Source organism: Olea europaea, chromosome 11, assembly GCF_002742605.1.
Source record: "Olea europaea var. sylvestris chromosome 11, O_europaea_v1, whole genome shotgun sequence".
NCBI classification, from domain to species: domain Eukaryota; kingdom Viridiplantae; phylum Streptophyta; class Magnoliopsida; order Lamiales; family Oleaceae; genus Olea; species Olea europaea.
The window spans coordinates 9,492,795-9,514,392 of record NC_036247.1 but is presented as its reverse complement, the minus strand read 5'-3'; the positions used below and the strand labels follow the sequence as shown (position 1 = coordinate 9,514,392).

At 35.1% G+C, this 21,598-nt stretch overlaps 1 protein-coding gene and 1 long non-coding RNA gene across 2 annotated transcripts; one reads left to right on the top strand and one right to left on the bottom strand.

The window, feature by feature from the left end:
• Positions 1 to 7,610: 7,610 nt before the first annotated feature.
• LOC111404882 lies at positions 7,611 to 9,104 on the top strand. The gene is made up of 2 exons (XR_002704706.1): positions 7,611 to 8,764; positions 8,843 to 9,104. It is a non-coding gene; the product is annotated as an uncharacterized LOC111404882 (long non-coding RNA).
• Positions 9,105 to 10,720: 1,616 nt separating this feature from the next.
• LOC111403293 (UPF0503 protein At3g09070, chloroplastic-like) lies at positions 10,721 to 14,491 on the bottom strand. The gene is made up of 2 exons (XM_023031736.1): positions 12,182 to 14,491; positions 10,721 to 11,234 (listed from the first exon to the last, which is right to left on the bottom strand). Exon 1 carries the CDS (start codon positions 14,260 to 14,262, stop codon positions 12,190 to 12,192), a length of 2,073 nt encoding a protein of 690 aa, XP_022887504.1. The 5' UTR covers positions 14,263 to 14,491; the 3' UTR covers positions 10,721 to 11,234; positions 12,182 to 12,189.
• Between the last annotated feature and the right edge of the window lie 7,107 nt (positions 14,492 to 21,598).

Sequence of the window (21,598 nt, the reverse complement as noted above, 5' to 3'; positions counted from 1 at the left end):
CATTTCCTATCTCGAAAATTGCCTTAGTTGTGGGATCATAAAATTTGTAACCCTTGGACCTTTCAGAATATCCAATGAAATAGCAACTGATGGTCCTTGCGTCCAGTTTTTTTTCATTTGGCTTATAGGGCCTTGCCTCAGCTGGACACCCCCAAATATGTATATGCTTCAAACTAGGCTTCTTGCCCGTCCAAAGCTCATATGGGGTTTTATCAGTGGTCTTAGTTGGAACTCTGTTGAGTATATAAGCTGTGGTCTTTAATGCTTCACCCCAGAGAGATTCTAGTAAGGTAGAATGACTAATCATACTCATCACCATGTCCTTAAGCGTTCTGTTTCGTCTCTCAGCAACACCATTCATAGTGGGTGAACCCGACACAGTGTACTGTGGAACGATACTGCATTCCTCTAGAAATTTAGCAAATGGTCCTGGACGATGTTCACTGAACCGTCATATCTGACATAGTATTCACTCCACGGTCAGATCTGACGCTTTTAATCCTTTTGTCGAGTTGGTTCTCAACTTCAGTGACGCTTTTAATCCTTTTGCCGAGTTGGTTCTCAACTTCAGCTTTATAGTTTTTGAACACATCCAGTGATTGTGATTTTTCATGAATGAGATATACGTAGCCATATCTTGAAAAATCGTCTATGAACATTATAAAATATTGTTAACCATTCCAAGAACTCGTAGGTAATGGTCCACAAATATCCGTATGTATAAGTTCTAAGACGTCTGAAGTCCTATTGGCTTGAAATCTCCTTTTATTGGTTTGTTTTCCCTTTATACAGTTGACACACAAATCATAATCTGTGAAGTCAAGAGGATCGAGAATCCCGTCAGACACAAATCTCTCAATTCTCCTTTTGGAGATGTGACTTAATCTCTTGTGCCACGAGACAAAATTCTCGTCGGTTAATTTTCGCTTTACACCTCGAGTACTTACATGCAAGGATACATTAAAAGAAGCAATTGTATCAATTAAATAAAGATTATCGTAACCTGATAAAAAATCGGAGCCAATCAATTTTGAATCATGAAACAAACTAAATTTTCCATTTCCAAATGAACAAGTATGACCAAATTTGTCCAAAACAGAAATAGAAATCAAATTCCGTCTAAAAGACGGTGCAATAAATGTCTCAACAAGATCCAAATAAAATCCAGTCTTTAACAATAATCTAAATTTTCCTATTGCCTCTACTTCCACCTTATTGTCGTTGCCAGCATAGATGTATCTTTCACCATCACTTAGTTTTCGGGCAACCTTGCATAGATATACTGATGTGAGTTGTTGCACCAGAATCTATCCACCATGTATGTCTAGATACCGAAGTTAAATTAACCTCAGAACAAACCAAATGAAGAAGAGTACCTTTCTTTACATGTCATGTGTGGTAATTGGTGCAATTTTTCTTTTTATGACCTGAGACCTTCGGTTGATTCCTTATGTTGTTTCTTTTGCGATACCATACCCGCAACTTCCTTATTAATCTTCTTTTTCTTGTTCTTGTTCTTTTTATCCTTAGAGGTGATAGCCAAATGAGCAATTTCTGTCTTCTAATGCTTAGTCTTTCCTCTTCCTGGACACAGTGTGAAATGAGCTCATTAAGGGACCATGAGTCCTTTTGACAGTTGTAGCTCACCTTAAATTGACTGAAATGTGCCGGAAGGGATATCATAACAAAGTGCACTAACAAGTCTTCAGATAAATCGAACTCGAGTGCCTTTAGTTTTGAAGCAATGTGAGATATTTCCATAATGTATTCCCGAATGTTTCATTTCCCTTTATACCTCATTGAGACAAGATTTTCCAAAAGTGTACTTGTTTCAGCCTTTTCATTCTTGACAACCCTCTTCTCAAGATCTTCAAGGAAATCCTTAACCGTAGTCACCTTATCGAACATAGTGCCCCGGAATGCTTCTGGAATAGCACGCTTCATGACCATTAAGTTTATGCGGTTCAATCATTCCCACTTTTCCATCTCCCTCTTGTCATCAGAGACACTCTTATCAGTGAGTGCAGCAAGTTGATCGACCCGTAAAACAAGGTCCAGGTCCATGACTCCAAGAACAATCATCACATTCTCTTGCCACGCTCTGAAGTTTGTGCCATTTAGCATTGGAATTGAATTGATGCTAGCAGAGATATTAGCAGCAGAACGTGAAACTGAATTAGAGAACGATCATTATGAATAGCTCACATAAATATCTTTAATATGCAAATAATAATATTCTCAAATGGTGGTAGGGCCCATCACAAGATACCAAACACAACATCAATATCTAGTCTTTGGACAGAGATATTGACTTGTAAGCGATACTCTTGGCGTAGTGATCAAACATTGACGATAAAACAACATGTCAATCAATAAACCTTTCTTTGGATCGATTTATTGATCACACATTAAACCAGATAATCGTCACACGTTTATCACCACAGGTGCACGTGTATTCGGCTAAATATTGACCTTCCTTTGGGCCGACCAATATTCTCATAAATAACACATGCACAAACACTTTTTAATATTCTAAGTTAGTCAATTTTTACAAGAGAGGTTGCTTTGACAACATGTTGTTTCGACTACATGTTGCTTCAATTAACCAACTTTCGAATATTATATCTCTTAAAAGAGTCCTTAGTACCAAAATTTGAGAAAGAGAATCACCAATTTTGTATATTTTTATTAGTTTTCAAACTTTAGGGGCAATAGGATTAATAATTCAAAACTTTAAGGGGGCAAAATTAATTAATTTCAAACTTTAGGTGTTGAAATTAATAAACTTGAAACTTTAAGGACCATAATTATTTAATTCAATACTTTAGAGGATCAATTAGAACAAATTTTAAAACTTTAGGGGCCAAAATTGACCAATTCAAAACTTTAGGGATCAAATTTTAAAATTTTGAAACTTTAGGGGTCAATTTGAATTAATTATGAACTTAGGGAGCCAATTTGAATTAATAATTAAATTTTGAGGGCTTTAATTACAAAATTCAGAACTTCAATAGCCCGAGTTAATTAATTTTAAATCTCAGGGACTGAATTATTAAATCCAAAACTTAAAGGCCCAAATCTTAATATAACTTAAAGGTTAGGGACTGAAACCTTAATTTTATAATCCTAACCCTAATTGCATTCAGGGGCCTCAAATCATCTAATTTACAGAAGAGGCCCCCGTCCCCAAAATCCAGAAAACTGAAAGAAAAAAAAACTTACAAAATTTTTCTTCTCCTTCTTTCTGGTGTGCGCCGCCCGGAGTAACGGCGCCGACAGCGCCTGTAGCACGCCCGAAATATATTAATTTTTTTTTAAATCTGAATCTGATTTCAAAATCCATAAAATTCCAAATCTGAATTTTCTCAACCATTAATCTGAATTACGAAAATAACGAAAAATATACCGCAAAAGTTTTCAAATTCAACAAAATATAGATTCTAAATTATCAAATCTGAAAACTTTATAAAATATAGCAAGAACTAAATTAAATTATTCAATTCTCAATGATTCAACATGAAGAGGCTCTGATACCACTTGTTGGATAATTTAATGCTTTAAATCACCGGATCTTTCATGTTAAATCATTAAGAAATACAAGAATTAAAGCGGAAGCGTGCTTGAATCAGACATGGTTAATGCAATAATGAATTTCGCGGTATGGTCTTCCAAATCTACACGCAGTCTCCTTTTCCTTTCTGTGATGGGATGCAGTAGAGAATGAATACGTACGTGTGATTTGAGAATCATAACCTATTTATATAGGGACGACCTTTGACCTAATTCGGCCTATCATAGAATTAAGATTTGGGCCCGATCTCTACACATATATAAACCCACACTTTAATTGGATACATTAAAATCCAAAATCGAAGCGTTTTAGATCACTTTAATTGGGCTCAACCGAATTCGATAGCCTATAATTTAAAACACAATTATTCACACATATAAGCCCATCTATTAATTAAAAAATCCTTACATCTTGTGCTCCCACTAACATTCCCTGCTTAAGCTATGAGAGAAAGAAGTTTGCATACACGCATTATACCCGCAATCTTGTAATTGATGAAATTGAGACCCATGTGATATATTTACATTTTTATCGGGTTATTCTCAACTGCATTTACCATAATGTGGCAACGAATCTTCAGTCTTCGGGGGAATGAAAGTAAATTAGAAATTAAGTATCGAATTATGAATACAAATTTTGTTTCAAGTTTGGAATTAGGAGTTATGAACATTGAATTGTTGAGATACGGCTCTGTTTTTGGTTTGAATTTGCGAGGGGTAAAAAGGATGGGAAGAAAACAAGGTGACAAGGGGAAGGAAAATGGTAAAGCCCCTTTGTATAAAGATAAAGACATTGAAGTTGTGCTAGCAAAATCAAACTTTGGAAGATATTCTGAGTAGGGATGTCAATTGGGCCAAGTCGGCTCGCAGCTCATCGGCTCGACTCGTCAAAGCTCGGCTTGTGGGCTGCTCAGGCTCGTCAAATGACGAACCCGAGCTCGAGCCGAGCCCACTCGGCTCGTCGAGCTCACCAGCCGGCTCATCCAAAAATGTGGAAAAAAATAAAATTTTATCAATAGAATTTGTAAAATTTGCAAAAAAAAAAAAAAATTCATGAGCTCATGAGCCGCTCGTACGCTCAGCTCGGCCCACGAGCTCGTGGCTCATGAGTACACGAGCTCGTGGGCCGAGCCGAGCTCGCCCACGAGCAACGAGCTGAGCCCGAGCTCAACTCGTGAAAAACGAGCCACGAGCCCGAGCCAAGCTCGTGGGTTAACGAGCCGAGCCGGCTCGATTCGGCCCACTACCATCCCTAATTCTGAGGTAGAAATGTTAGCCCAGCTAAAAGGACTTGCTCTGGACCCTTGAAAGCAAGAATTTTCGCAAGATAAAATTCGGCCCCTGTTTGATCAGATTCTTAAGCTGCGAAAAGTTATGGTATTCACTGATTCTATAGTTCCTTGGGTAAGTCCTAAGCAATATCCTATTTTTTCACATGCTACATAAACTGTAATTGATATGTACTTAGCTTCTTTTTCTTTTTTTTTTTCCTTTTCTGTTTTAATTTAAATGCTAGTCTATTATCTAATCCCCATGTTTGCTACAAAAGAAACGCGTGTTTCCTTATGGGATCCATTGTGTTCAGACTCGGAACATTGTTTTAGAAGAAAAATTGTTTTTTATTGAGTCCAACTGTGACTAGGTTTCAAAACTTCTCTAACTATAGGCGATATAGGCACTGCCTACGGCCCAATATAGGTGAGGGACCCATAATGTTAATGCTAGTATTTATATATCTATATAAACTCATAAAGTGTATTGGTAAGGCCCGCAAAATTTCAAGGCTGGTCATGTTAAGTTTTTAACCAAGTTGACTTCCATATAGACTTGTCCCATACCTTCATTGTTAACAAACTCTTCTCTTGTAATTTTGGCTTTGCACAATGTGGCATTTGACACTGTTTATATTAACTAGCTATGCAATTATCTTCTAGCATCTCAGATAGTGTCTTGAGGAAAACACATAGTTCTATTGTTTTAGCTTTTCAGAGACTATTCCCGGTTGAAAAACAAAGAGAATCATTGGGATATGGTAGTTGTATATGCATCTTTAACCAGTTCATTTTTTGTGCTCCTAAGATTTAGAAGTGCTGTTGTCTGAAATAATCTTAATTAGGATATAGTGCTATTGTTTTAGCTTTTGAGAGCCAAAAAATTGAAAAACAAAAATAATAGTAGGGCTATGATTGTTTTATGTGCATCTTTCCTTTTTTGTTCTACAAGCAAATTAGCCTCCGTTTGGAAAAATTTATAAATGGTTTAATTTATATATAGATAAAAATGAATTATGAATAAGTGGATAGTACTTATTATCCAATGAAATCTGTGGTTGAAAATGAAATATGACCATTTTATAAATGATTTATAATTTTGCAAAACGGAGGCTTAATTGTGTTGTTCGAAATAATTGTTTGGTTTGGATTAAAGTCTGATTTTAATCTACGTCAAAGTCAAATAATCAATATTAATCACATCTTTCATGGATCCCACAACTTTTCAAACACACATTTCAAAAACTTCTATCTCAATTTACTAAAAAATTCAATTTTAATCCTCACCAAACAACCTCTTAATTATGATAATGAATCTTATAAAAAACTAATTCCTTAGAAATATCAATTTGAAGGATTGATTAATTTGTCATTTTTTAAGTTGTGACCATCGTTTTGAAAAGCTGAATGAGGCTTATGCCTTGAGGCATGTCTCACACGAGGCTTTCATTTAAAACCTCAAACCTTCTGCCTTGAGTACCATTTTTAAGATTTACCGAGGCTTGCGCCTTGAGGCTGAGGCTAAGGCTCAGGCGTGCGCCTGTTTGTCTTTTCTTTTGTGGACTTTCATTACTGGTCTCAACTTCTTGGCCTATGTTATATAGCCCAGAATGTTTTGTTGGTCATTTTGCATTTTTTTTCTTGTCTTTACATAGAAGGAGAAGGCGCCATTGCTAGTTGAGGATAATGACAGGCTGTGCATGGATATTATTCTTCAATGATATTCCAGTCCTCAATCAACAGGTTCACAGACAAACCTTTAAGGTAGGGTTCTCTTTATATTGATACCGCCAAATGACATCTAAACTCTCATCCTATCATTTAGAGACTTTCTAAGTGACCTCAATTTGTCATGTATATCTTTCAGAACAAACTTGTAGAACATTATACTTCCTATTCTTTCTTTCTGTCAGCATAAGGAGAAGAAAATACGTTTAGTGAAAGAGAAGTCTCCTCGGCTTGCACATGCATTGAGGAGATTAAAAGTATTTCCAAAAGACTCTTTATTTTTAAAGAGCATATTCTATAATTTAAAGAGTACAAATTTTGAAATACTCCAGCAATCTCTTTATATTTAACACTTAGCCCTTGTTTGAGCCCCATTTTGGGGGAGGAGATAAATTTTTGAATAGTATATTGATGAGAAATGTATTGTTAAAAAATAAGGAAAAATTTTGAATTTGCGTGTAATATAATTTATTCAAGAATATGTGATTGAAATGATATCAAAACACTATTTAAGAATGTATTTCTTTTGAAAGAATGGGGCTCAAACAAGGGCTTAATTTTATTACTCTCAAAAAAAAAATTTATTTTTCTCTATCTTTTATTTTAACTAGCTTTTCTTTAGATTATTTTATTATTTTCATATATTGAAAATTGAAACACTTTGAATGCATTTAATTATAGAGAGTGGATTTGGAGAGTCAAACTCATTCTCTGAATTAAAATATTAATTTAAAGAGTTTCTTCCAACATGATTTTAGAAGTTGACTCTTTAAAATAGAGAGCATCTCATTTTTAAGGAATCTCTTTAAAATGCTCTAAAATGTAAATTTAAAGAATTTTTTGGAGCATGATTTTAAAAGTTGACTCTTTAAAATAAATAGTATATCATGCTTAAATAATATCATATAGATGCTCTAAGTGTTAATATTCCTTTATTTCTTTTATATTGCTTCCTGTTCCCAATAACAGAATTAAATTTTCTTAATCCGATGTGCTACTCTTTTTACTCTATTTGTTTTAAACCTTACATCATGGTATTAACACAATTTATCATCGCTCATCTTTTCCACAGAAAGCGAAAACTGCTGGAATTTGTTAAATGTGAGCTGATAACTACTCCTGGATATGTGGTGCCTAACCAAAATGGCACGAAACTGAGTAAAGGGAAGTTATCTTATGCCTCTTCCGTTCCATGCTTGTTCGATTTAGTTCACTCAACTGAGGCTTCTGATGAGAAAACTCATAGGTCACGTAGTTCTGGCAGTTCAATGACATATGAGGATACATTGCCTGAGGAACAGTTATATATAGAATTATCCTTCCGATAGATGATGTTTAGATTTAAATCCGCTCAGTAAATATACTCCTGTTGTAGATTCTGATGAATCTATCAAATGTTTCAGATCCATTGAGTCTCGAAAACCTGACTCCCGATGAGCCAATGTCACTGAAACTTTACGTTGCAATTCACATTTCTGGCTCGCCAACACTGGACAGGCCAGATAGAAGGCAAGTTCAACCACCTCGCCTATCAATCAGGTTACCGAGCTTCATTTGTGAACATCTTTCCAGTTAGGCCTCGATTTCAGGCTGATGTTCCCAAGTGGAATGGCTCCTCGAGAAGAGCATTCTTTACCCCAGGATGGTGGAAACCAGAGGGAGAATGAATGGAAAATGGAGACCTGCCTCTTGTAGCTGTATGACACCTGGATCTGTTGATTGCATTAGACAACACATTCTTGAGAGAAGGCAGCTACTTCAACAGGAACTTGGCCTCGCTTTCTTTGGTTGGTAGTTTGATGAGATGGGTGAACAAGTTTCAAAATCGTGGACATTGAAGGAACTACAAAAATTCGAATTATTGGTGAAAATGAAACCAATACCTACTGGAAGAGCTTTTTGAAACAAGCTTCAAAGTACTTTCCAACCAAGTCCAAGGAAGCCATCATCAGTTACTATTTCAACGTCGTCATTTCTGCAGCACCTAAGCAGGCAGATAAGGTCACCTCTAAAAGAAGTTGATTCAGACAATAACGAGGTGCACTTCAATTCCATAGGCTTGCAAAAGGGAAGTAAAGGGGAAAATGCCATCACCAGCAATTTAAAAGAAGCAAAGACTCGATATTTGCGTTTGGTTTCTTAGTCACACTAAAAGGTCACAATATCTAACACTATAGCCATAGTCTCATTGGAAGGTTTGTTATTTACCCTTGTTTTTCTAGTGCTTTTTTTCCTTTCTTGGCGTACCTCACAATGTTTTTCTGGGTTTACAGGAAATACGTCAAAATCTCATTTATAGTTTGATCCAGTCCGTGGCATCTTAGCTAAGGTGGACGATTTGGCACATTAATTTGCTTTTTCTCACCAAATTTCTTTCAGATTGCGTCTATCTTGGTTGGTCTTCAATACAACTATGCGAAAGAACATGTATCGGAGTATTTTTATGGTTTCGAGAGCAATCATGGGAAAGTATTAATTATCTTCTTTTTTTGCTTCGTAGATACATTTATTTTAACATGGATGTTAATTCTTATTTCTGCAGTTTACATAAGTCTACACAAGACTATGAAACATAATCTTTGCTTGTAACATTTCTTAGAAAAGAAATTGACCTCATATTGCTTGAAAAATGTAAAAAAGCGTTTGCTGTCAATTGATGGACAAGCGCTATTACATTTCTCGACTGACTTTTAGCTCTTTAGCAAAGTCGACTTTTATTCCAAACTTGGTGCCAATTAAGATTAGGAGAGAACAAAAACAACTTGAGGAATCTTAATGTGTACCCAAGAGATTATGTGTGCCAGTGTTCTGGGTACAAAAATGTCAACCATTCACAACTAGAAAGATACAATAACACCGGCAGATTCCGACCATCCAAGGCACCTCATGTACCATTAGAAGGGCTCAAGTTAAACACTTATATAGAGTCTGTTTGTGACTAATTTTGAGAATTGATTTTTTGACTCACCTGCAAAAGAAGAAGTCAAATATGACGGCTGGAATAGTAATTAACGGTCAAAAAATCAATTTTTTTGGTGAAAAAATCGCTCCCAAACAAGCCCATACTGGCCAGTCATGGATTAAAATCGAGAAGTTTATAGGTAATATATAATTTTTGTAGAGTGCAATTTTAGTCGAAGAATATTTTTTTCATAACATTATTTTTTAAGTTTGCGAGGGTAGTTACGGGAACTGACATGGCATTGGATTACGAGCCTCTTTATCTATTTTTCTTTGCGTATCCTCTTTTTTATCCACTTGAACAAAAGCATGTTGGGATGTTTTTTCTTGCAACTTTTTGACTTTAATGTCATCCATAACTCGATCAAAATATGAACTCAAAACAAGCAGGCTGCTGATTACTTTTAATTTTTATTGATTTTCAGATAGAGTTTGCTGCAGCCACCACTTTTGTTACTTTTCCAAAATGTTCATGTCCTTTTTTAATATTCATAAAACTAGTGGTGGCTCTCGGAATGTGAGGCTGAGTAGAGCTTATCATGTTATACACTATTGTGTACATTGCTCATTTTCCCGACCGCTAATCGGTTTATGAAAAGTGCTACTTGTACATTATGGAGATACATAATAATTTACATACAAATGGTGTGGTGAAATATAATTTGAGATTTTTTTAATTATTTAATTGAAGAAATTTCGATCCAATCATATTTCGTCGCATTTTGTGTATATAAACCATTATATTCATGTAGCACAATCGTTTATTTAATATTGCTCTCAAGAGCCAAGATTAGAGCTTAATCCACGACAAAATAATATGGAAAATGGTGTTGTGAGTATATTTTGCGTCTTAGGATTGTGTTATGTTAGCTTCAAAGTACGGATCACCTTCAAATTCGACCCATCTTCATGCAAGGTTAAGCATACTTATATGAGAGATGCTAAGTGTACATAAAGATTGGTACATCATTGTGTCCTCCATCTCACATGGGGTGGGATCCACCCGAATAAAATATTCAAGTGGGTCCCATCCCATGTGAGATGGAGGATACCATTATGAACCAATTTTTATGTACAACTATCTTTATCCTACTTATATAAGCAATTGTTTTGCTCGTGTAGAAGTTTATTATGCATTTTTCGCACTCAATATGAACCTTATAAACGAGAATAAACGTGACCAAAAAAAAAGAAGAAGAAAGGAGGGCCGAACTTTCCATTTCAACCAATCTACCAGTATATCATTTTTCATTAGCCAACTACTATAACAGATACATACCCACCAATTAAAGAAATATGACTGTCTTAAGTAACTGCTACTCATTTTAACTCACAAGCCTTTCAGACATGTAAATTTCTTTGGGACGAAGTTCCATGAACAGTCACTAGATCCAGTAGAACTGAAAAACCAGGATTTTGAAGAAATCAACCTTGGCAAATTATATGCCTACGCCCACGATGAGAGCTTTATTGATTCCAAAGTATTTGACTTAACTACCATTCTTCATCTTCATTCAACCGGGAAATCTTTTTGTAGCTTCCAACAACTGACCTGGGAAACCTGAGTCCCAGACATTCGGCAAACCCCAACCTATGTTGATCTTCAAGTAGCCACCAAGAGTTATAAGAATCCTACCTCGATCTTCAATTAACCACCAAGAGTTACAAGAATTGCAGCTCATCTTGAAGGTTGAATGACCAGATCTGAAGAGAAAGGTACACGTTAAGATAGTACATATGCAGATACCACACGCGTGCACACAGATAAATATTATGGTTTCTATAGGTTCAAGTTCTCTTGGTGCAATTCCCTTTTGAACCAAGAAAATTGAGAAAAATCTGTCCATTACACACTGCATGATTTTTCCTTTTTTGGTGGGTGATCCACCATGTTTGGTTTGTTCCGGTGAATAGGACTAAAAATGAACTTCTCCTACACCAACCTGTGCACCAATCATTACTCAAAATAGCACCCTAAATTATCAAGATGCCCGAAGCACAAAATTCAACAAATCATCCAGGTTTAGACAATTGCATCGACAAAATATTGTCGCTTACAATTGAAACAAATACAGTAATCAGCAAAATTTTAGTTGTACATAACTTCAGCTTGTTCAATTAAGGGAACTTTCAACTCCAACTGGGACCTGATTATGCCTTCACTATTCGCGTTCTTTTCATTCTTTGATCTAAAAATTACGCCTTCGTGAACATCATATTATTAAAGCAGACTAATATTAAAGTAGTATCAAGAAACGAGAAAAGTTTATATCCATTAAATCAGTGACGAGTTAAAAAACCAGACAGAGACTAGTAAAAACTATGTGCTTGCATGGTCGTATCAAGAACAAGAAGCAAACGGAATTGTAGGATAAAAATAGAACAAATCAGCTCATGCATCATATGCAGGGCCATGCAAATACCACGTCATATTTTCACGATGAATAAGACAATGTATAAAGGATTGCCAAATACAGGAGTAGACACAAAGAATCATGGGATTTTTTCATTGTTACGATAGTTAGAATAGCATCCAGATCAATGCACTGTGAGATAATTTGACCAAATATCAAGATTCCAAAGAGCATGTTTATGTTTGCACAACAAATGCAACAAAATTAACTTCAAAATCAAGAGAACAGCTTCAAGACCTTGGATTTCAATACAGCCGAAGGACACTTCTCGCAATTGAATGAGAACTATTTGGCTTTATTTTCCCTTGTCCGCCGCCTCTCCGGCTGCCCCTCATAGGCGTTAGGTAGAATCGTAAAAGCCCATTATCAAAATGGTTAGGCGAGTATCTTGCACTCCGATTCTTCTCTAACACAAACTCGTCCCTTTTCTTCTTCCCATTCCCATTCATGTCAACAACAGGTTTCCTCGAACTCCCAAATGATCCCCCAATATGAGTTGAATTCCTCCAGCTCACACTACTATTGCTCCGAAGTACATTCCTATTGAATCCTCCTCTGACATCAGCATTTCGTTCGTTCCTCAAATCCTGCCAAGACTCTGATAATGACCGCTCTACTCCATTTATTCTACTATACCTACCTTCATCCTCATCTTTGTTACCACCACTACGCCGGTGTATAAAACCCCATATTTTCCAACTCCAGCTCCTTGACTTCTTTGACTCCTTTCGCTCCACATTCCCTAACATCGAACCATTGCTCCTAAACCCATTACTCAACTCAAGAGCCTCAGAGCATTCATCCCTCAAAGAATTCGAGTTCGAGTTCCTCAAAGAATTTGAAGTTGAGTCCCTCGAATCTCGCTCTCCTACCAACACCTTGGCCACATGAAAATAATCCGCAGTCGTTGGAGAAACCTTAGCATTAGAAACTGCCTTCAACTCATCAATCTCCGCTACCACAGCAGCAGCGGTCTTCCTAATGGAACTAGACCTATCAAGACTCTTCCTCCTCCTCGAGGAACAATCTGAATAGTATTCCCGAGTTTGTGCCGATCCTCCAGGCACACCCTCGTCCTTATTAACACTATTCACAGTCATCATCGTTGGCTCCTCTACCGGCATCTGCATATCAGACCGTGATACATGGACAGCTGGAGCATCCTCCATTACAGAAACCATAGGTGGCATCCTCGGAAAACTCCTCCCGGTCAAGTACCCATCCCATGAAGCCCGAGGCTCCTCAAAAGAGTACCTCGGATCATCAAAGCTGATTCTCCCGGTCCCAGCATCGAGCGAAAACCTCGGATCAGTATCACAAGACCTTCTCCCAAACCCGTAATCAGCAATCTCAGATTGAGTCTCTCTGTAACGCCTGGAAATCGGTTTCTTCACCGGCAATGTACCAGAGTTTTCTCCATCGTTCTGCTTCTTAATCTTCTGTTTACGCCTCCAGTTTTGCCATTTCTTACTAAAAACTGAAGCCGCAGCCCAAAACCCCCCTCCTGAACTCTTCTTGACATGTGTATCGAGATCTATATGATCCTTCATTGATTTCAAATTGTTAAGATTTGCTACTTCTTCTTCTATAATTTCAGAATTATTCGGCTCTATTTCAAGGGAGATTCCAAGATTCTCCAAATGGTCATCTGGAACAGGAATAATTTCATCACCATTGTCATCATCATTGTCATTGTCCTCATCAGCATTAACAGCAGAAGCAAAATCTTCCATGTTTTCGGGTTCTATAAACTCCTCATCATCACTATTTTCGGGCTCTTCGAGAACAGGCTTATCGGCAACAATAGACTCGCATTGCTTGCTGTTCTGAGAATATTGCGAGTGGTTTTGGAAAGAAGAAGAAGAGGCTTTATTAGCGGTTTTATTAACGTCGTCAATAGTAAAGAGTGACCCGAGAGTGTTACGAACCCTAACGTCACAAGATTTTCTCTGGGGCTCAAAAAATAGGCCTAAAGTTTCATTTTTTGAGGCGGAGAAAGATTTCGTTCGCCGGAGCTCAGGAAAAAACGAGCTGGATTTGGAGCTGGTAGTTTTAGGTGCTGGCGGCGGTTTGTTGGAGGAGTTAGACGAAAAAAGAGATTTGATGGCCGCGGCGGTGGCGGCGGCGGACGAGGGGCGGCGAGAGGAGGAGGGCGTATTGGAAGAGGATTGATCTAAGGTGGTGAGGCGTTCGCAGAGGCAGGAAGGGCAAAACCCAGTAAATTGCTCATCTGGGTGTCGGTCGCAACTGAATGAGGAGCGCGGTGGCTGTGGAGGCTGCGGCGGCGGCGCTGTCGGGTCTACAGCCGTAGGATTCATAACCGTTGAAGCTGGTTGTCTACACTCAACCCGCAGCTGCTCATTTCACTCCATCTCGCATTTCACTCACACTGTAACACAAAAAACGCCCAAAAGTCTCTACAACTGTGCAAGAATCTCTATGTTATAAGAGAGAAATGAGAGAGAAAAGCTTTACTTCGAGTACTCAAACGGACAGTAAAGAAAAATGAAACGAAGAGAAAGGAAGAGGAAAGCGTTGAGGAAATAAAAAGAAATTTTAAGGAAAATTTTCTCTCTCTACTAATTCTCTTACCGTTGGGGTTGAAATTACTGTGTTACCCTTAGTGTGAATTAATTGCTTATGCCTAAATGGAATATTGTAGTATTTAATTTACAAACGGTGCTAATTATTGACCCAACTAAATTATAAGTTATTATTCAACAAATTAGTACGACCATCAAAACGAAATGCAAGATAACGCTTTTTTTTCTTTCTATTTTTTTATTAATTGTAATGGACGGACGAGATGAGTACACATTATTACCAATCAAGGAGCGATCAAATTTTTCAAATGTTTTTAATTTCTTGAGAATTAAAATTAGATTTTTAGTCAATTTTAATAAAAACTAATGAAATGTATTATTGAAAAGCTATAGATCATATGAAATGTATTGCTAAAATTAATTTTTGACTTTAATTTAAATTAAATCTGAATAAACATGGGCTAAATACAATAAAAGTATGATATTATTTTTATTTTGTAATTGTAATTGGATCTTATCTTACATTTTATATTAAATTATAAACGACAAACGATTGGCCTTCAAATACGAAGATTATTTGTATTTTTTTGTTGATGTGCCAATTATATTAACGAAGTAATAAAACAAGATATTTATGCAGTCGATTTTAAATTTATTTTTTCTTGATTTTTTACAACAAAAAAAATTGACTTGTTCGATAAATTAATTTGTACCGAATTACATAGAATTAATTAAAAAAAAAAAAGTTAAAATGTTTGAGATCCAAACATGGTACCATTTGATTCATGTATGAACACAAAATGATTGTTTTAAAATATAATTTCTTTATCACATGGGTACAAAGTTCCAAGATATAATTGTACTGATTGGTCAATTTTGTCCCAATCTGCCGCATTAGTAAGGACTTTGAAACAGACCCAAAAAGGTAAATTTATACCCCCAAAAGAGTGCACAAATCAAACCCATTTCTTGGAGTAATATTTGTTTATAAATGGAAACATTTTCATCTTTGCTCCCTAAGTACCATTCTAGTCCCTAATCTTCAATAATGAGCGAAATTCACTCTCTATCTTCTAATATAATTATACATAATGAGTCCTCAATGAAATAAAATGTTCAAATCTTTGTTAAATGAGTAAATTCCTTCACAATAACTTATTATTACTCAAATATCACATGATTCTCGGGAAAATATATCGAACTTAAATAATTACCTAATTGACATTAAACCAGAGACGGATATTAAGGAGGATTGAGTTGGGCTGTAGCCCCCTTCCCTGCCAAGCCCCAAGAAATTTATTTTTTTTAATGCATTTTTCATTTTTTTTTAAACAGTTTTTTGTGTGTAAAATTTTTTTTCGCATGTTAGCCCGACTTGAAATTGTGTAGTCCGATCTTGAATCCGTCCTTGCATTAAACTAAATGCACTATTATTATGGATGAAATCACATGAAAATTTAGCCAACTTCAAATGCCCATGCACGGATCCAATTTGGAGAACATAATTGAACTTCAGAAACTCGGATAATATAATAGATATTTGGATGACTTCGGACGTTGACAACACGTAATGCAAGTATATGTAAAGATTGAGCATTAATATTGCTAATTGGGGATAGATTGAGGACCAATACTGTATTTTTTCTTTGTTTGAGGAGCTTTCAATTTCAAAGATTCCTATCTGCGACAAAAGCAAAAGCAAATCACGCCATCACCAAGACAACAGTGCTCTCTCTCTCTCTCTCGATAAGTCAGGTGTGTTTCTCTCAAATCGCTTTCTTTGGTATGCTTTTTCTGGTTTTGCTTTTTCTTTTTCTTTTTGGGCTTTTCTTTTTTTTTTTTTTTTTTCCCCCCCTGTCTCTTCCGCAAAAAATCGGATACATAATGAATAATTGGTGATGTTATGTTTTATTTCTCATTGAAATTTCAGCTTTCATGATTTTGTGGGCCAAAAACGGACAGTGTTTGGAGGGGGAGACTAATTTGAGAAATAATTCAATTTTGTACTAAAAGGCTCAGCTAAATTAGCTAGCCCATCCTCCCTAGTCGGCTCTCTTGGCTTCGACCATCTTTGGAGCATGAGTTTAGGTGACAAGTCTACAAATATGTTTTCGAGTACATAGATATGACTTAATATTTTAAGATGGACAATTATAGAGGATGGTTGATTTAGAACCTTGATATATAATTAGATTCGAGAAGAAAGATCGATAAGGCTCGATCAAACATCAAGTGAAGCCTCGATATCAACCAATTCCAAGAGTAATCCGACGATAATTTTCGTATACAAGAGTACTTGACAAGGGATCATTAATGTATAATGAAATATTTATTTTTTAAACCGTCTGTCATTTTTCATTGTTTTAGAGAGATTCACCTAAATTTCTATCTTGTATTTCTGTGAATAAATCAAAGAATTGTCAATTGGGTTACAATGATGATCTTGCTATCATTACATTGAGCAAAATAAACGGCTTTTAGAGAGTGGGACAAATCAATGATCTAGATCAACGGTATTAATTTTGTTATACTAATTTTAGTTTAATTTGGACTATTTCTTCCTTGGAATTCCTATAGTATACGTAGGTTACCACTTACAGGCATCTTAATTTGTGTATGCAAGCGTGTGTATCCATGATGGCATCATTATTGTTAACTAAACGGCAAAATTTCACGTGACGATAAAAATTATATTGGCGTACAAATGATACTCTTAAACTCTGCTAATAAAAAGGTTAATCGAGATTGTTTCAATTTTTAGAAAAATCGAGGGACCCTCAAAAGTCAGAATTGCACATATAAATAACATTCAACTTGAATCTTGACAATTAAAAAGATGGAATAATACGAGCAGGTCTCGACTCAAAACGAGAGAAATTACAAATTTAAATTGTGCAACAATCAAATGATATCAACTCCACAACCCTTGTTACTATTTCATTTTGCAAGCAGCTTAAGTTTTTATGGTTGTTTATAAACTTTCTATTTATATGTAATTGTATTTAATATAATTTTACTCTTTAAAATTAATTAATTAATACAATACATAATAAAACGATATTTTGATAAATTAAAATTATTAATAATTCTTACGAGCCAAATGAATTCCAAAAATATTTTCATTTTTGAAAAATCCCTTTGTTTTCAAATTAGCACTGTAAATTGTAAAAAATATAAATATTTTATTTTATTTCACCAAGAATGTAAATTGGTAATTAATGCAAACTCGTGCAATAAATAGTGGGCCGTGAAGGAGCTGAGCAGCCCGCCGCTGAGTCACGAGCAAGATGAGCCCGTTTTTAACCTTGTGGGCCCACGTACTTCAGTTAAAATCACGGGGGCCCATTAATTCTCTTTTATTCACATGGCATGCGAGGAAAAAGAAACAAACAAACAAGACCCATCCACGTGTACTTACGTACGTATGTAATATTCTATGAGTATTTTGTATATAACTAAACATAAAGTGATTCTCTGTCTTCAGTCTTTTAACTTTTCCTTTATTTTATCCACAATATAATATAATAAATAGATTAAATATTTGTGTGTGTGTGTGTGTGTGTGTGTCTCTCTCTCTCTCTCTAGGGTTTTGTCTTTTTATATCGTTGTTTGTTTTGGAGAGAAAATGTAACCCATAAACCCCAATTGGATTATATGGAATGGGATGAAGATTTGAGACAAAAATTCTGTGGGACCCATTTAAGTCCATTTCCCATTTTATTGCACATTTTAAGTTATAAAATTAGTAATTTCCTTGTGTTTCTTAATAATAATAATAAAAAAAAAGGTTGAACCCCAACTTTGAGGGCCTCCACTGCCCAACTCTTAGAGCTTTGTGAAGAAGGTAAATCGCGGGATGTGCCCCAACAGGTCAGGAAATAAAAGCTGCCTGTACACTGCGCCTACAAGTAGTCCAATTTCATGTCTCAAGAATCGAACCCCCACACTGCGACTGTCAGCAAGGCGTGAAATAACCTCACTCCTATCCTTTGTACCACTAGACTATGCCCTAGGGGCATTTCCTTGTGTTTCTTGCTTTGGTTTAGAGAAAACCTTGTTAGATTGACTTATTGTGAAGGCTCGATCGATATTTATTCTTGAAGTTTTATTTTAAAATTTCAATCCTTACAAATGAATTGTTGTTATATATTCAATTTTTTAAGATTTTCAACTTGAGTGACAATAGCTTTGACAAAACATTTAGCAGATATTTTCTTCTATTACTAAGGCTGTGTCGAATGAAATGTGTACACTACTAAAAAACAGAGTATCAGGCACGGATTTTCCGTTCCTAAAGCCTCAATATCCGTTGCTAATAAATTTCACCAACGGAATATTTGCAACCACAAATCCGTTGATAATTTCAGGGTCGCTGATAGTTACCAATGGATTATGCCGTAGGTAAAGAATAAACATTTTACCAACGGATTTTTCGTTGGTAAAGTGTGAATCTTTTACTAACTGAATTTCCGTTGGTAAAAGTTTTAACCAATACCAACCAACTTTCCGTTGGTAAATATCTACTATTACACTTTGTAAAAATCAATATTGTAAATCACCGTATGGTAAAAAAGTTATTTATTTATTTATTATTATTATTATTTAATAATTATAATATTTTTTTATTTTTAGCCAACTGAATTGAAAGGTCAAAATATTGTTTAACTTCTTATTGGACCACAAATTTATAGAGGGCAACTACAATAATATTGTTGTAAACTTTCGATGTGAGATAAGTGAATTATTTTTACCAACGGATAATCTGTTTCTCATTACCAACGGAACATCCGTTGCTGAAATATTAGAATGTTAAACGGTTATATTAGGCACGGAATATCCGTTGGTAAAGAGATATCATTTTTACTAACGGATAATTCGTTTCTAATTATCAATGGAATATCCATATGTAAAAGATTAAAATGTTAAACGGTTATATTAGGCACGGAATATCCGTTGGTAAAGAGATATCATGAATTGAAAGGTCAAAATATTGTTTAACTTCTTATTGGACCACAAATTTATAGAGGGCAACTACAATGATATTGTTGTAAACTTTCGATGTGAGATAAGTGAATTATTTTTACCAACGGATAATCCGTTTCTCATTACCAACGGAACATCCGTTGCTGAAATATTAGAATGTTAAACGGTTATATTAGGCACGGAATATCCGTTGGTAAAGAGATATCATTTTTACTAACGGATAATTCGTTTCTAATTATCAATGGAATATCCGTAGGTAAAAGATCAAAATGTTAAACGGTTATATTAGGCACGGAATATCCGTTGGTAAAGAGATATCATCTTTAACAACAAAAAATTCGTTACTGATTATTGTAGCTAAAAGTGAATTATTTTTACCAACGGATAATCCGTTTCTAATTACCAACGGATGCAATCCGTTGGTAATATTCGGTACATCACCTACGGAATATCCGTTGGAGAAAGATCCAAATGTTAAACGATTACATTAGACACGGAATATCGGTTGGTAAAGAGATATCATCTTTATCAATGGAAAATTCGTTGTTAATTATCATAGCTAAAAGTAAATTACTTTTACCAATGGATAATCCGTTTCTAATCACCAACGGTTCGTTGGTAATTTTCCATAGGTGAAAAGTTGTTTTTTAGTAGTAGTAGTTAAAATTTAATTTTAACAAACTAAAAAGTTGATAGAATATTTTATATCATACAAAATGTTTATTCTGAACGCACCTCTACAAGAAGATGATCCTTTATGACAATTCAAATTTATATCTAAATAACAAAATTTAAAGCAGCTTTAGGTCAGACATCTGGAGGATTCTTACAGTTTCTAAATTAATATGTCAGATTTATATATATTAGGGATGATGAAATTAAGCATGCTACATTAGTAAGATCCTTAGTGTCAGACAAGTTTATTATTTTATCCTTTTTTTTCATAAAAAATAAAAAGTTGTCCATCACTTCAAAGAAAAAAATAAATAAAATTGTTGTGTTTGGATGATGACATTAGGCTTTACCCCCCACACAATTATTAATTAAATTATCAATGCATTTTTCCATAAAGAATTTTCGTGTTGAATGATAACCCACTATAAAAGAAGGCCTCATTTTGGACCCCAAAGTCCCCATTCACATCCACCCTCAATAGCATGTGTTATTGCCTATTATTTCTTTTCTTTTTTTTTTTTGTAAATTTTGAGGATTTATACGAGCAAGTAGGCCTCTATTTCCTTGAATCTTTTTGTCATCTGCCATGATAATAACAGTAATATAAGAATTATTATTCATATGAAATCATATCCGACTTGCATGAATGTCAATTTGGAGAACTTAAGAAAATTATTTTCTGAAATGTGTGTGTGTGTGTAGACACAAGAATTGGTAAGTAGTGGTGAGTGGGATCATTGGATAGTATGAAACCTTAATTGATATATTACTTTTGCAGGGACAATAATCTGCTTAAAATTGACTTATCATAGGAGAATCAAAATAATTAGAAAAACAAATCGCACGCGTGCATTAAAAGTTCCACAAATTTCGCCAAACCCATTACCTTTATCTAATAATGCTGTCTAATTATATTAGGGATTTAATAATTATTGTCCATAATTACAAGGATTATATTGGTATCTCTAAGTTCTTCACCTTGTTATAGGGTTAAAATGAAATTATTTAAAAGTTTAAGGGTGAAAATAGTGGTCAGAAAAAATAAATAAATAAAAAGTTGTCCATCACTTTAAAGAAAAAAATAAATAAAATTGTTGTGTTTGGATGATGACATTAGGCTTTACCCCCCACACAATTATTAATTAAATTATCAATGCATTTTTCCATAGAGAATTTCCGTGTTGAATGATAACCCACTATAAAAGAAGTCCTCATTTTAGACCCCCAAGTCCCCCTTCACATCCACCCTCAATAGCATGTGTTATTGCCTATTATTTTGAATTATATTATTTTTTTAAATTCATTGACATTTACAGAGTAAACATCAACAAATTCAATGCCTAACAAGGTGTAGAGCGGGATTCATGTTGAGAGAAAAATACGAAGATGATGAGTCAATTTTTTTAAGTATCTAATCCTTTCTACGTTTCATACGCTAAATTGGGTTTCAATG

Excerpts from the sequence above, each read along its gene's own strand:
- LOC111403293 (XM_023031736.1), bottom strand. The coding sequence starts at position 14,262 with ATGAATCCTACGGCTGTAGACCCGACAGCGCCGCCGCCGCAGCCTCCA.